This window comes from Eretmochelys imbricata, chromosome 1, assembly GCF_965152235.1.
Source record: "Eretmochelys imbricata isolate rEreImb1 chromosome 1, rEreImb1.hap1, whole genome shotgun sequence".
Lineage (NCBI taxonomy): Eukaryota > Metazoa > Chordata > Testudines > Cheloniidae > Eretmochelys > Eretmochelys imbricata.
Window position 1 is genome coordinate 158,783,883 of NC_135572.1, and position 12,829 is coordinate 158,796,711.

At 37.8% G+C, this 12,829-nt stretch overlaps 1 protein-coding gene across 18 annotated transcripts in view; it reads right to left on the reverse strand.

Annotated features, from left to right (window-relative positions):
- The window catches only part of PKNOX1 (PBX/knotted 1 homeobox 1), a 64,257-nt gene that overhangs the window by 25,593 nt on the left and 25,835 nt on the right, over positions 1-12,829 (reverse strand). For 10 of the 18 annotated variants that reach the window (XM_077817939.1, XM_077817962.1, XM_077817958.1 and 7 more), the window contains 3 exons: positions 12,495-12,721; positions 7,252-7,379; positions 5,514-5,685 (listed from right to left, as the gene is read on the reverse strand). In XM_077817939.1, the coding sequence (XP_077674065.1) occupies positions 5,514-5,685; positions 7,252-7,379; positions 12,495-12,608 (414 nt within the window). In that variant the 5' untranslated portion in view covers positions 12,609-12,721. The other 8 variants (XM_077818030.1, XM_077817989.1, XM_077818024.1 and 5 more) reach the window with 3 other exon arrangements.

Genomic DNA, 12,829 nt, shown 5'->3' on the forward strand with positions numbered 1-12,829 from the left:
ACACAGGGTTCTTATGTCAACCCTCCTTGAATTATTAGTGCTCCCACAACAAGGGAGGCTTGCAACTGGTTGCAATGGCAGCCTTTCCTCCCTTATAACTTTTAAAAATATATATTTATAAATCCAGGTGGAATGGGCAGGAACCTTCATTACAAGGTTGATTTCTCCTCCTCCTTCCCCCCGCCCCCCAGCTTCTCTTCTTCTGTCTTTGGCCCCAGCTCATCCTGGCAAAGAATGCAGGCACCAACAGGGACTGTTATCAGGACAGCCCAGAAAGACTCAGAGTGGGCCAGACAACTGCAAGGCTCCCTTCCTTCCAGTCTGGAAGCGTTTCTCTATGATCCATTTGTTCTGTGTTGGACTATTCTGTTAGAATTTTATTTTTATTCTCTTGTTTTTAGTGTGTCTAGCTCTCACTTGATCTTATGTTAGTTTTGTCCTTGCTTTAACATTAATTACAGTATCACCACTAATCTGAGACAGAGGGTCAGAACTGAGGCAATGCAACGGGGACTGGACTGGAAGGAAGGGAGCGTTGCAGTCGTCTGGCCCACTCTGAGTCTCTCTGGGCTGTCCTGATAACAGTCCCTGTTGGTGCCTGCATTCTTTGCCAGGATGAGCTGGGGCCAAAGACAGAAAAAGAGAAGCTGGAGGGTGGGGGGAAGGAGGAGGAGAAATCAACCTTGTAATGAAGGTTCCTGCCCATTCCACCTGGATTTTTATATATATATATATATATATATATATATAATTTAAAAGTTATAAGGGAGGAAAGGCTGCCATTGCAACCAGTTGCAAGCCTCCCTTGTTGTGGGAGCACTAATAATTCAAGGAGGGTTGACATAAGAACCCTGTGTCTGGTTGGCTCCTGGGGAGTAACTCTTCTGCTCATTTCTTTGGTGCCCTTGACTGACCGGACTGTATATTGACGTGTGAGCAATCCAGAATGTCCAATAATACCAACAGGTGGGGGAAGAGGTTACACTGGTCAGAGGTGTCATTTCTTAATTATCTCATAGTGGAAAGCTCCCAAATAGGGGAGGAGTATGACGAACACATATACCATTGAGAACCTATCTAAGGTATTTGGAGTAAGACATAAACAAGGCCAAAATGATCTAGGGGCAAATGAGCTTTAAAGATTTTGATTATTCCTCTTGAAAGAAACCAGGAACGGGGGACAAAGGAAAACAGCGTCTTTGTTAATATTCAAAAAGTTAAAAATACCTTGAGGCAGTATCATCTGATCTACCTCATGCAGAATAAAATGACTTTCATTTTTACTTATTTTGATGACAGAATCTAAGGCAGATTAATAGAAGTCTGGAAGAAAAAAAAACCCACAGGAAATGTTAAGATGCCAGTCAAAAGCTGTGGCTGATATAGGAGCAGCAGCAGTCAGGCACTCCATTGCTGTCAGTCGTGAAAGAACTGACAGAGGCACTACAGGCTAATAAACTGGCAGAACTGAGGGAAGAAAAGAGCTGTCCCTCAATTCTAAAACTATAAGAATTCCTGCCAGTCAATATACTAGGATCATGGACTTAAAAATGAGACTAACACCAATGGTCTGTTTAGGGAATTCTGCTTACAGTTCTGTCATGTTAGCAAGCAGACTCACAAGAGCACGTACCATGTCACTCATGACATTAAAGATGACTGAATCTGAAATAATGGCTGAAATCTCTCTCAGAAAGAAATCTTTATGGCTATTTAAAACCATTAAATGTATTTCCCCCCTTGACAATGAACCTCATATTTAAACAAGATATTTTAATTGAAAACAATCTTTGAAGGTGTGAAATGTCTGCAGCGGGGCTCTTTCCTTTTCAAGAGGAATCTAAAATGGTGGCAGCAATGTGGTGGGTCTTACAGAATATCAGTAAACCTGCAGTGTTTTCTATTGCCTCGGCTACACTTTTCATATGATGGGAGAGAACATATCATTATAGCCATTAACATAGCAGTTATTCTTATTACCAATACTTATGATAATATAGTGGTATGAGTACTTCACAAGGCTTCACTGGGTCATTAACATTCCAGTTAAAATGAACAAACACCACGTGCCCCTGCTGCTTGCAGCTTTCAAAAAGCCGGTGGAAGGACCTGGTTTATTTTCTCTCTTCCACATTCTGTTCATTATTTTGGTCTATGGTGGCAAAAGCCACTCTACTACAGGATTTAGCCACAGAACCGTTATAGGATACAAACACATTTCTTCTTCTTTCTGTCTGGGCAAATTATTTCACAATGTCAATGACCTTTTCTTATGCAAGTTACATCAAACCTTGCTTCTCTGTTAGAGAGATACAAAGGCCTCATGGTTGAAACACTAGACAGGGACTCAGGAGTTCTGAATTCTCTTCCTAGTTGGGACCTTGGACAAACCACTGAATCTCTGTGCTTCAGTTCCCCATCTGCAAAGTGGGGACAGTAAGATCTCTTCACCTCATATAGGTGTTGATTATGCATTAATGCCTCTAAGGTACTCAGACTACAGAGGAGTGCCATTGAAAGGCCTATAAATAAATATAATGTAAATATTTCACTAACTCCTTAACTACGTCTCCATCTTTCTTCAACACAAACTGGGTCTTCCAGTCTAACTCTGTTCAATTAGAAGTCACCAAAACAAACTTTCTACTTGACAATGGAAATATCCTAAGCTAACTATCTCCCTTTCATTCAAGTCTAGTCATGAGTCGCCCTCCACCATGAGCTCCTCTCTGCACCTCAAATGTATATAATCTGCAAGTAAGCCTATTGTAACCTTTCCAATACAGCACATTGTCTTCCTTCCCCTCCAAGTAGCTTAATTTAAATATGTATTAAGCTCTTTCAATGTTTCCTTATACTTCACTCCCTCCAGTCCCCTGATAGTTTCCAATGATCCTTTCTGAATTCCTTCCAGTTTGTCAATACCTTTCTGGTCTTGTACCCAGAAAGAAACCCAGTATTTCAACCACAGTCACACAAGTGCCATATAGATAAGAACTATTACCTACCTCCCTGCTCCATGATATCATGTCTTTCTATATGTATTGACTTGTGTCTCCCACCTTTCCCTTCCCCCAAGTTATTAACTGCATGTTTTTAATCTTTCTAAGTCCCTTTCTATTACAACATTCTTCTGCCCTGACTTGTTTCCCCAATTTCGTTAAATTCATAAATGAAACATGTTTACTGACTCTTCAAGACAGCTAAAAATGTTAACATCAGCCTTTGTGGGCATCCCAATAGATACCTTCCCCAATTCAATCTATTACCATTTATCATTAATCTTTGTTTACAGTCTTTTAAGCTATAAAATATACTTATGCACACACTTTTAGAAAACTAAGGATATGAAACTCTCTTTTCTCCAAAGATACATAATAGATCACTATTCTGAGTCTCTAAAGCTCCAAGACTGTGTTTGTAAAAATACAGAACTTGCAACCATGTAGGAATAATATAAATATGCTGTAACAGAGTGCAAAAACCAAAAACGTAAAATATATCTTGATCAAAAGACAATACAATAATCTTTTTTGCCTGCTTTCAACAGGTTCAATGAGGTGGACTTCAAGGAATAATACCTTGTAAAAATATGTTTGGAACTCTGTGTGGATGCCATAGATCCCAAGCCAACATTTTTCTGACACTCATCGTTAAAACCACCGAAATCATAGCCCTAACAAGAAATAGCAATGCAAAATGTACTAAGACAAACTTCTGAGGTTGAATTTATGGAGAAGGGCCTTTACTGGGCTTGACATGTGTGCATGAGAAACTAGCAGGACTCACTGACTTAAGTAGAATACAGAGAAAAGATATTTCACTGTAACATAAAAATAAGGTAGTCAAACATTTGTGTGATGCATGCCAAAAGAGTCACATGGGCCTTTTTGGACCAGACAGTGAGTTCTTTCTGTGTAAGTTGGAATGCTCTTTTGGTAGGCTTCTTTTGAGCAACTGGGACTTCAGAGGTACTGAATCTCTGATCCTCTACCTGCAAGTACTCATGAGCAGCCTAATTTGAAGTTCCTTCTCTCTGTCTTGTCTGAAATGGCAGAATTCCATTTATTGCTACAAAACAGACACAACCTTATAGGACTCTACATTTGAACAGCTTTTTACATAGGCCCAAAATACCAAATTGAGTATCATTTAGAAATGCTGTCTCAAACTGATTTATCATTCAACACAAACTGTTCTACTTGATTTTTTTTTTAAAAAAAGATTTGCTTATATTCCTATTGCATACCATGCCTCAGACTTATTTTTATGTATAAAAGTTAGTGGGCAAATTTTCTAACCTTTCCTCCCTCAGACAATGCGGATGCATCAGGGCAAAGAACACAGAACAGGAAAATCTGACTAGATAAGTTATATAAAACAGTGAAGCAAAAATTATCTGATTGCTTTCTGAGAAACTACTCTGTACAGTCGACTGGATTGTAGTGGGTATATGTCTTAACTCATCTCTAAATATAATGTCAACCTCAGCTGTTTTATGAACACATACTGGAAACAACTATTGAAAAATGTGAGGCATGTGGTCAAAATGAAGGATGCAATACATCAGTGGTTCCCAAACTTCAACAACCTGTGAACCCCTTTCATTAAAATGTCAAGTTTCACGAACCCTCTCCTAAAAATGAATATTTCCAGGGATTTTCTCCTTTACCTGAGTATAAATTATAAAAGCAGTGATCTTGGAAATATAAAATTTGTTTTTATGACATGATTATACACTATTTATTATTAATTATTATGTATAATTACATTATGAAAAAGGCAACATTCTTCCAAGATCTCACTTTCATAGCTTGTATAATTTTGAATAAGCCTGTTATAAGACAAGGCTCCTATGTTTCATCAAGGAGTATCAGATGTGAAACAGAGTGAAGGTATTTAAGAAGCCAACTCAAAGACTTCCTCTTGCACAAGCATTCAGGTCTTGAGCAGTCCAGGCACACAACGCACGTTACAACAAAGCTTAAACTTATTCTTCATAATAATTTTAAAAACAATATTAGTTGCCTATTTAATTTTAAAAACAGAAAAAAATATCCATCTCCCTTTCTATTTCATATAAGGAGTCTTGAAGTTTAAATGTGTGTGATAGATATGCTTGCTTTGATCTGCTTAGCTCTTGGAAGTCCAGGGCTCCGGACTGCTGGCCCCGGGCTGCCTGGGGTCCCTAGAGACAGCTCTGTCCGCCATTAGGGAATTTTTCCCCCTCCGAAAACTCCCTGTAACATTTCGTGAACCCCCAGGGGTTCATGAACCCCAGTTTGGGAATCACTGCAATAGATGTTTATAGATAAGAAAAAAAAAAGGATAAAAAGACTAAGTTTACAAACTTTTTCTGATCTATAGTTTCAGAATTCAGTACTTGCAATACTAACAATACCCCATTGTAGGATCAAAAGATTTGGGAATCTACCAAGAGCAGCAGTTGAGAGAAGTAATTGGGAATAAGAGGGAGAAGTGTCATTTGCTTCATAAAAATGCTTTATACTTACTAAATTATCAGTCTCTGGATCTTCACAAAAAAAGGGTTTTCCTTCCTTCTCCTGCTTCCTTACAAAATTTTCAATATCTACATCAAAACTAGCAGAGGTAGTGCCTTCTGAGCCCTGTGTAGATTGTTCACATTTTTCAAACAATAGTGCTAACAATGGAAACAGTGGGTGCCTAGGAATAAATAAATAATAAAATCAGGCCTGAATAAATATTTTTTTAATTTATATTTACTACTTTATAATGTTAGGTATCCAAAAAGTAAAAACCTAACCACCACTCATCCAGAAAAGCAATTCTGTAAGTTTTATTAACAGATTATATACAACACAGCTGATAATATTAGCCAAAATACATGTGAGGGTTTTTTTTGTTTTTTTAAATAAGAGTGAAACTGTATAAGATTTAGACATAACTAAAGCTGTATAATAAAGCAGGACTATGTAATTGGACCTTAATAAGAAGAAATCATAATTGCAGTTATGAAGCTATGAAATGCCATTTTATTAATTGTTATTTAGTAGAAGGTGATGTATTAGTACACTGTGTAATGGATTAACACTGACACAAAGAATGAAACCAGATTTAAATTACAAAAAAAAACAAGCCTGAGAGCACACATCTGGTCTCCAATATGTGCCCCATTTCAATATAATAAAATCACCTTACAGTTTGGTACAATTGAGAACGGCCTGTATTATGAAAGACTCACTGTGAAATTAGCTAACTTGGCTAAGGTCAGGACTAAGATGATTTTACCATTAACTCACTTTGTCATCTTGGCCAACTCACTTACCCTCCCTCCTATGTGTCATTTTCCCCATGTGTAAACTGGCAATAACAGTGCTTTTGTAAAACACTTTTGGTATGTCTACACTGCAAAGTGAAGATGTGATTGTAGCATGGCTAGGCATACATATGATAGCTTTAAATTTAGCTAGCACAGGTCACAATAGCAGTGTATTCATAGCAGCACAGGTTTCAGAATGGGCTACCAACCAAAGTACATGGGTAGGGTCCATGGAGGGCTTGTATTCTGGTTGATAGCCCATACTAAAGTCCTTGCCACTCTGTGTACACTGCTACTGTTACCCACACTAGCTAGATTAAAGCTAACACAGGTATGCCTACACATGCTATAATTACATCCTCACTTTGCAGTTTATACATACTGATTAATATCTTCAAATGAAAAGTGCTAAGATAAGTATTTTTGTATTACAGAGTTGTGAGAAAAGGCACATTTTTATTTATTTATTTTTAATCTAAAGAAAAAGTGGTACAGGTTTCGTTGATCACAAAAAAATAAAATAAAATAAAATCAATGAGAAAAGGCCTTACATACTATTGAAGCTAATTCTAACATATAAAATATAACGGGACAGCTTGAGTTAAAGTCACTATTCCTCAATAGCCTAGACAAAATACTATTGCTAACTTAAAGCTTGATGCCTGCTGCCCACACTACAGCTATAGCAATATCTGTTTTTAATAACTGACATGTGCACTTCATAATAGTCTTCAAGATCATGCAACAGAATCCTAAATTTGGGGAAATTTTTGCCTTAAGTAAAGAATCTAAAAATGAAACCATTTTATTTGAACTTACTCATCGTTTACTTGCAAACTACAACTCATCTGGTTTTAATCTGCCTAGTTAAAAGAAAAAAAAAAGGCAAAAACACACCCCGAACAGTACTTTTTACCCTTCAAATACACAACCAAAGTCCATAATACTACCTGTAAATGGCCTGCTTGTCTGCATCCATTGGCGTCTGAGATTCTACAGGGGCAGGACTCACTCCTTCTGCATCAGTTTCAGAGCAGTTTGGGTCTTGTTCAGTTTTTAACTCGGTTACCACTTGCATCTGTAGAAAAAGGAGGATAAGTTATTTTACGTCACCAAGCACAAAGATTTATTAGTAAGTATACTGTTTTCTAAGTAAATAGCAATGCAAAAAGCTAGTAAATTGCCAGAAGGTTGGTATGATTTGGCAATTATACAAAAAGCATAAGCAGTAACAAGAAACTCATTTAATCCTTGACACTTTCTGTTGGATAGTGTAAAGGTCATTTCAAGTTTCAGCACTCAGCTTTAAAATTGGGATGATTGATATTAGTGAACTGCTAAAGCATTTTGTGTCTCCAAGCAGCTATTTTTGGAACAGGTTAGACATATATTACTCCAAAAATGAGATTATGAAAAGGCTGACTTACCAGCCTTTGTGGTGAAATCACAATAAAATTTTTACCCTCCTATTGATTTCCTTCTCCCTTTCCACAGATATGCTGATGGAAATAGGGACTCTGAAGCTAGTTTCCTAATCCATTAAAATTTACACTTTGTTATACAGAACTGAAATATAGCATTTGTTGCAGTCTTTCGCTAATCAGGAATGTAATTTCGCCTTACAATTTACCTCTAAACTTTTACATATGCAGATGATATTAAACAATATAGGAATACCTACTCAATGTAAAAAGCAACAGTAGTTGTATTTAAAAAGTAATATTTACTAGTTTTTCAGCAGAATGGAGTGAAGTAACTGCCATTAAAAATATTTTAACAAGGCATTTGTTTGCCAGTTCAACTAAATGAGCTCATCTTCATATCCATGCAGAACAAACTTAATCAGCTTAAAACAGAACAACGACAAATTAAAATCAAGTTAAGTGAAAGATACCAGCCTAAAAAGGCATCCAATAGCGTATGTTAGAGAGAGACTATGAGTCTGAAAAGCCACTCTGCAGTTTGTGTGGGAGTGCAGGGCACAAGTAAATGCTGCAATAGTAAGAGGCAAGAAAAAGATGCAAAACAGGAAAGCACCAAAGCACCTTAAAAGATAAGCTTAAAGAGTCATGATTTAAACATTACTAACAGGATATAGAGTCCTGTAATCTTTGGGTAGTTTTATGCTATTCCATGATCATATTGGGTATATTATAGCTCCACAAGAACATTGTTAGAGTTACAGTAGGGCAATTCAATCTGCACATATAGAACATCCTGAATGGCACCAACGGACTGGGAATGCCTTTGAGACTTTCTGATGGCTTTCTAAAATGGGACTTCCATTCTTTTTCACCTACAGCAAGGTATCTTTAGACTAAGAGCCCGCTTAAGGGGGACAAAAAGATCATCCCACTTGAAGAACTTATCCACCATGGAATCCAATCTTCCCTTCAAAAAGGATTGCATTTTTCTTCCAGCTTGAACATTTGTCACGTCCCCCTAGGGGCACCGAACCAGTGGCATAAGAAGATTCTTTTTCTGCTTGAACCATGGCAGTTTGTGTCTTACGCAGAAAAGCCAGGCTGCATTAAGCACCAACACCACATTAGGATCAAGGCCTCAGAAAGAAAATTAAAAAGCACAGAAGGACCCACCCTCACAAGGGCTGTCACCACCTTGTTCTCAAGAGCAATCCTTTGAAGAAAGAGTCAGCCCCTTAATAAATATTAGAGTAACCAATTCAGACGTCATCTAGGGACAAAGCTTCACCTAATTCCGCACACAACAAAGAAAAGGAATTTAAGACACTATCCTGGAGTGAGTCTTGCATAGGCTGTTTGGACTTTGTTGTCTGACATGGCTGAGCCCTCTTTTAGCTCAACAGGAAATTTTGAGAAAATGGCAGAACTTCCTAACCCTCAAGAAGTTCTCTTGGAAGGGTTAGCTGATTTGGAAGCCACTGTGCCTGGAGAAAGACATAATTGATGGACTTATTTTTTGGCTAACAATGGGAAAACAAGTTACCTAAATCTGGGGGCTACATTCTTTCAGCTGTTTCCTGCTGATGACAGAAGCCAAGACACACCAAAACCAGAAGACTACCTTGTGGCAGAGTGCCCTGAAGCACAAAACAAAAAAAGAACCACCGCTCTGCTCCTGAGGGAATTCTGCACCACTGTGCATTCACATAATTCGTGTGCCGTGCAGAATTTTCTTTCCTCAGCACAAAATATATTCTGCCAAGAAGTGCTGCAGTTACGCCTTTTGCCCACCATGGGCCGCTGTTATGCCAGAACAGAGAGCAGACACTGCTCGGTGGAAGCAGCCCCAGCTGCAGACAGGGAAGAGAAAAGACTCTGTTCCTCACAGCATCCTACCTGTGGGGCTAGTTCAGGAAGCATGGTATATGGGGAGGGTGGAACACATGGAGCTGCTGGGGAGTTACAGACTGGGGTTCAGAAGGGCTAGTTCAGAAGGGGGGACAGACTAGGGTGGGAGCTGAATGGGAATGGGGGTGCAGGGACACATGGGGATGGCTGAGTGGGGACACATGGGGACAGAAGGGTGCAGGGACACGGTGGGAAAGGTGGCCGGCTGAGTGGGAGTTCAGGGACACATGGGGAAGGGGCAGAGGTGCCTGACTGAATGAGGCTAGGGATCAGCGAGAGTCTGCATGGGGGAGGCTCCCTAACAACCCCTCCTACTCCACCCCCCAAAAAACGGTTCCATACTTCTTCCACACATACCCAACAACCCTCCAAGTTCACACCTAGGCTCCCTCCCAGCAATTACTTTCCTCTTCCTCAGCTCCTCCATTACCCTTGACTTCTCCAAGTCTTTGCACTGCTTCTGAGGGGTGTGGGAAATACATTTCTGTATTGTAGTTTAAATAAATTACTACTCAAAATTACATAATTGCGGATAGATATTTTGAAATAAATTACCAAAATAATTGAAACTGGCATAATTATATTGTGTTATTTTGCCAAATAAAATATACAGAATTTTGCCAAATTTGAAACTATTGTATACAGAATTTTTAAACTTATGGTGCAGAATTTTTTTTAGGGTGCAGAATTCTCCCAGGAGTAAACTGCCACTAGCCAGGGTGGATTTGATTTAAATCAAATTGATTTAAATCATGACTTAAATCACTAGTCAGGAAGACTCGATCTAATCATGGATTTCTACATAAAAGTGCATTCTTGTTGGTTGTTATAACCTTAATACATATTCTTCACAACTCAGAGATAGATGTAGGTTTCATTTTTAGAAGGTGCACACTATACATTTTTAAAGTGAAAACTTTTCAGATTAGTTTTACAGCTATATCAGAAAAGAAACAATTGTTTGGTTATTTCATTTACCAAAGGTAACTGAGGCAGATATTTATGAAGTCATTGGGAAGTGAACTATCTCCAATTCAACAGGTTAATCATTAATATTTGGAGGATTTTCTTGCCATGCTGTATTAGGAGGAGATCACCACCAGACAGACATTCAAATTGTTTTATTTAACTAAAACAACGTTATGTATTCTGGATTTTTCTCTTCAACAGCAAACGTGTGATATTTTAACAAAACAAGCACAAGAATTTTTGAATTTAATTAAACATTCAAGTTTTTTTTAAAACCAGGTTTGTTTTTGTTAAAATTGTTTTTAAACTAAAATAGTTAAATGAAACATTTAAAAAAAATTAAATTGATTATGTCATCCAGGTCAACATGAGAAACTTAAAATATTGGCTTCTGCAGCTCACTCAGTTGTCTTTACCTTCATTTTCCTGTTTGGTCATAATCTGGGAAAGAAAAAACAAGCTTTTCAGGTCCCAAATGATTTCTCAATTTGGAATGAATTAGTCCAAAGGAAGAAAATATTCTTTCTACACTGGCTGAAGAAGCTACTGCTGTTAAAAGTGAGATTATCACTTCAGCAGTCTCTGAATCCAAGTGCTTAAAACAAAAAAGAATTGAAACCCCCATCTGACACCTTATTTCTGATTACAGAGACTTTAACAGTGCTTTTCTGTTGAAAATGGATTGAAGACTCCAAATCCACTAGTTAACTCTTGTGTCTTTCTTTAAAAGATCATCAGCAAACATATTTCTTGAATGGTTCATCCTTAGCTCTGAAGTTTATTATAGTTGGCATTATGGAGGGATGATTGCTGGATGTCCATGTCATAGCCAACTCCTTTTCTTCAGCAGTTAAGGTTTGATCCTGGTACCAAGTATTGAGAATATTTGCAAGAAAATAAGCTGGAAATAGTGCTTGTCCCATTCGTTTTTTTAATGCTTGTAATTTAACTCTGTCATTGCATATTTCTCATTTTAAGATCTCACTCAGTTCCTTCCAAATTTCAACAGCGTCAGCAATAAAACAGCTATTTCCCTGCATTTTGTTCCAGGTTACGGAAATAGACTTCAGGGTACTCAGCATGCGTTCATTTCTCTTAAGATCAACATTTCTCTTAAGATCAACGTTGAGAACTTTGGCTGCGACAGTACCATCTATTTTTTCATGATTTTGTTCCAAACTGTCATCAGATTAGGCCAGTTCTTGATATAGTGCTCAAAACAGTCCACTACAGTTTCACCGCATGTCTTGTGGGAGAATTAGCTTGGTTCCTCCCACTCTTTTCAGAGCAGCCGCTGCAAAGTGGTTGTTACAGAAGTATTTTGCAATTTCAACAACATTAGCCTTTATTTCTGGAACACTGAAGTCTTTGGCTAGGAGGTGCATCACATGATCACTGCAATCGTATGTTATTAGCTTGGGACTCTCTTCATGCTCTTCTAAATAATTTCTTCTCATTTTGGATACATTTGCAGCATTTTCTGTGACCAAACTGCATACCAGACATTTGAAATTTTTTTCACACTTTGTTATAGCTTTTACTGCTACTTCTTGTAAGTATTCTGCTGTGTGTGCATTTCCTGATGTATCAATTGTTTCTGTAAGGAAGACATTCCCTTCTTCTGTTGTCACACAAGCACATACAACAGGATCATTATGGACATTGTTCCACCCATCAAGACTCAGGTTAACAATTTTACCCTCTAAACTTTTTGCACACTGCTCAATTTTTCTTTCATACACTTTATCCAAATTTGCCTGCAACATCTGCTCTGTTGGTGGACTGTATCCCAGTCTGAGTGACTGAACCATGTTAATGAAGTGTGGGTTCTCAATCATATGGAAAGGAGAGTTTGTTGCATAAACAAACCGGGCAATTTTTTCATCAATTACCTCTTTTTGTAATCTGCTGGTTTTTATCACAAACTTATCTTTACTGGTTGTTTCTGGATGATGGAGATTTTTTTTTCTTTTTGCTACAGCTGATATACTGTGGCTATGTGACATACATGATGTGACTGAAATATTATCATTGGCAGATAACTCTGAAACTATGGAAAATTATGGTGATCTTGAAGGTGGATAGTCTTCAGAATCCTGTATGTTGAGGATGGATTCTCCTAAACAAAATAAGTCAATGCAGTTATTTTATTATTACCATACTGCTCATTTAGTATTACTCATTTCATTCACTGATACTCAGTACTACTTTAAAGGTGAAATTGTAA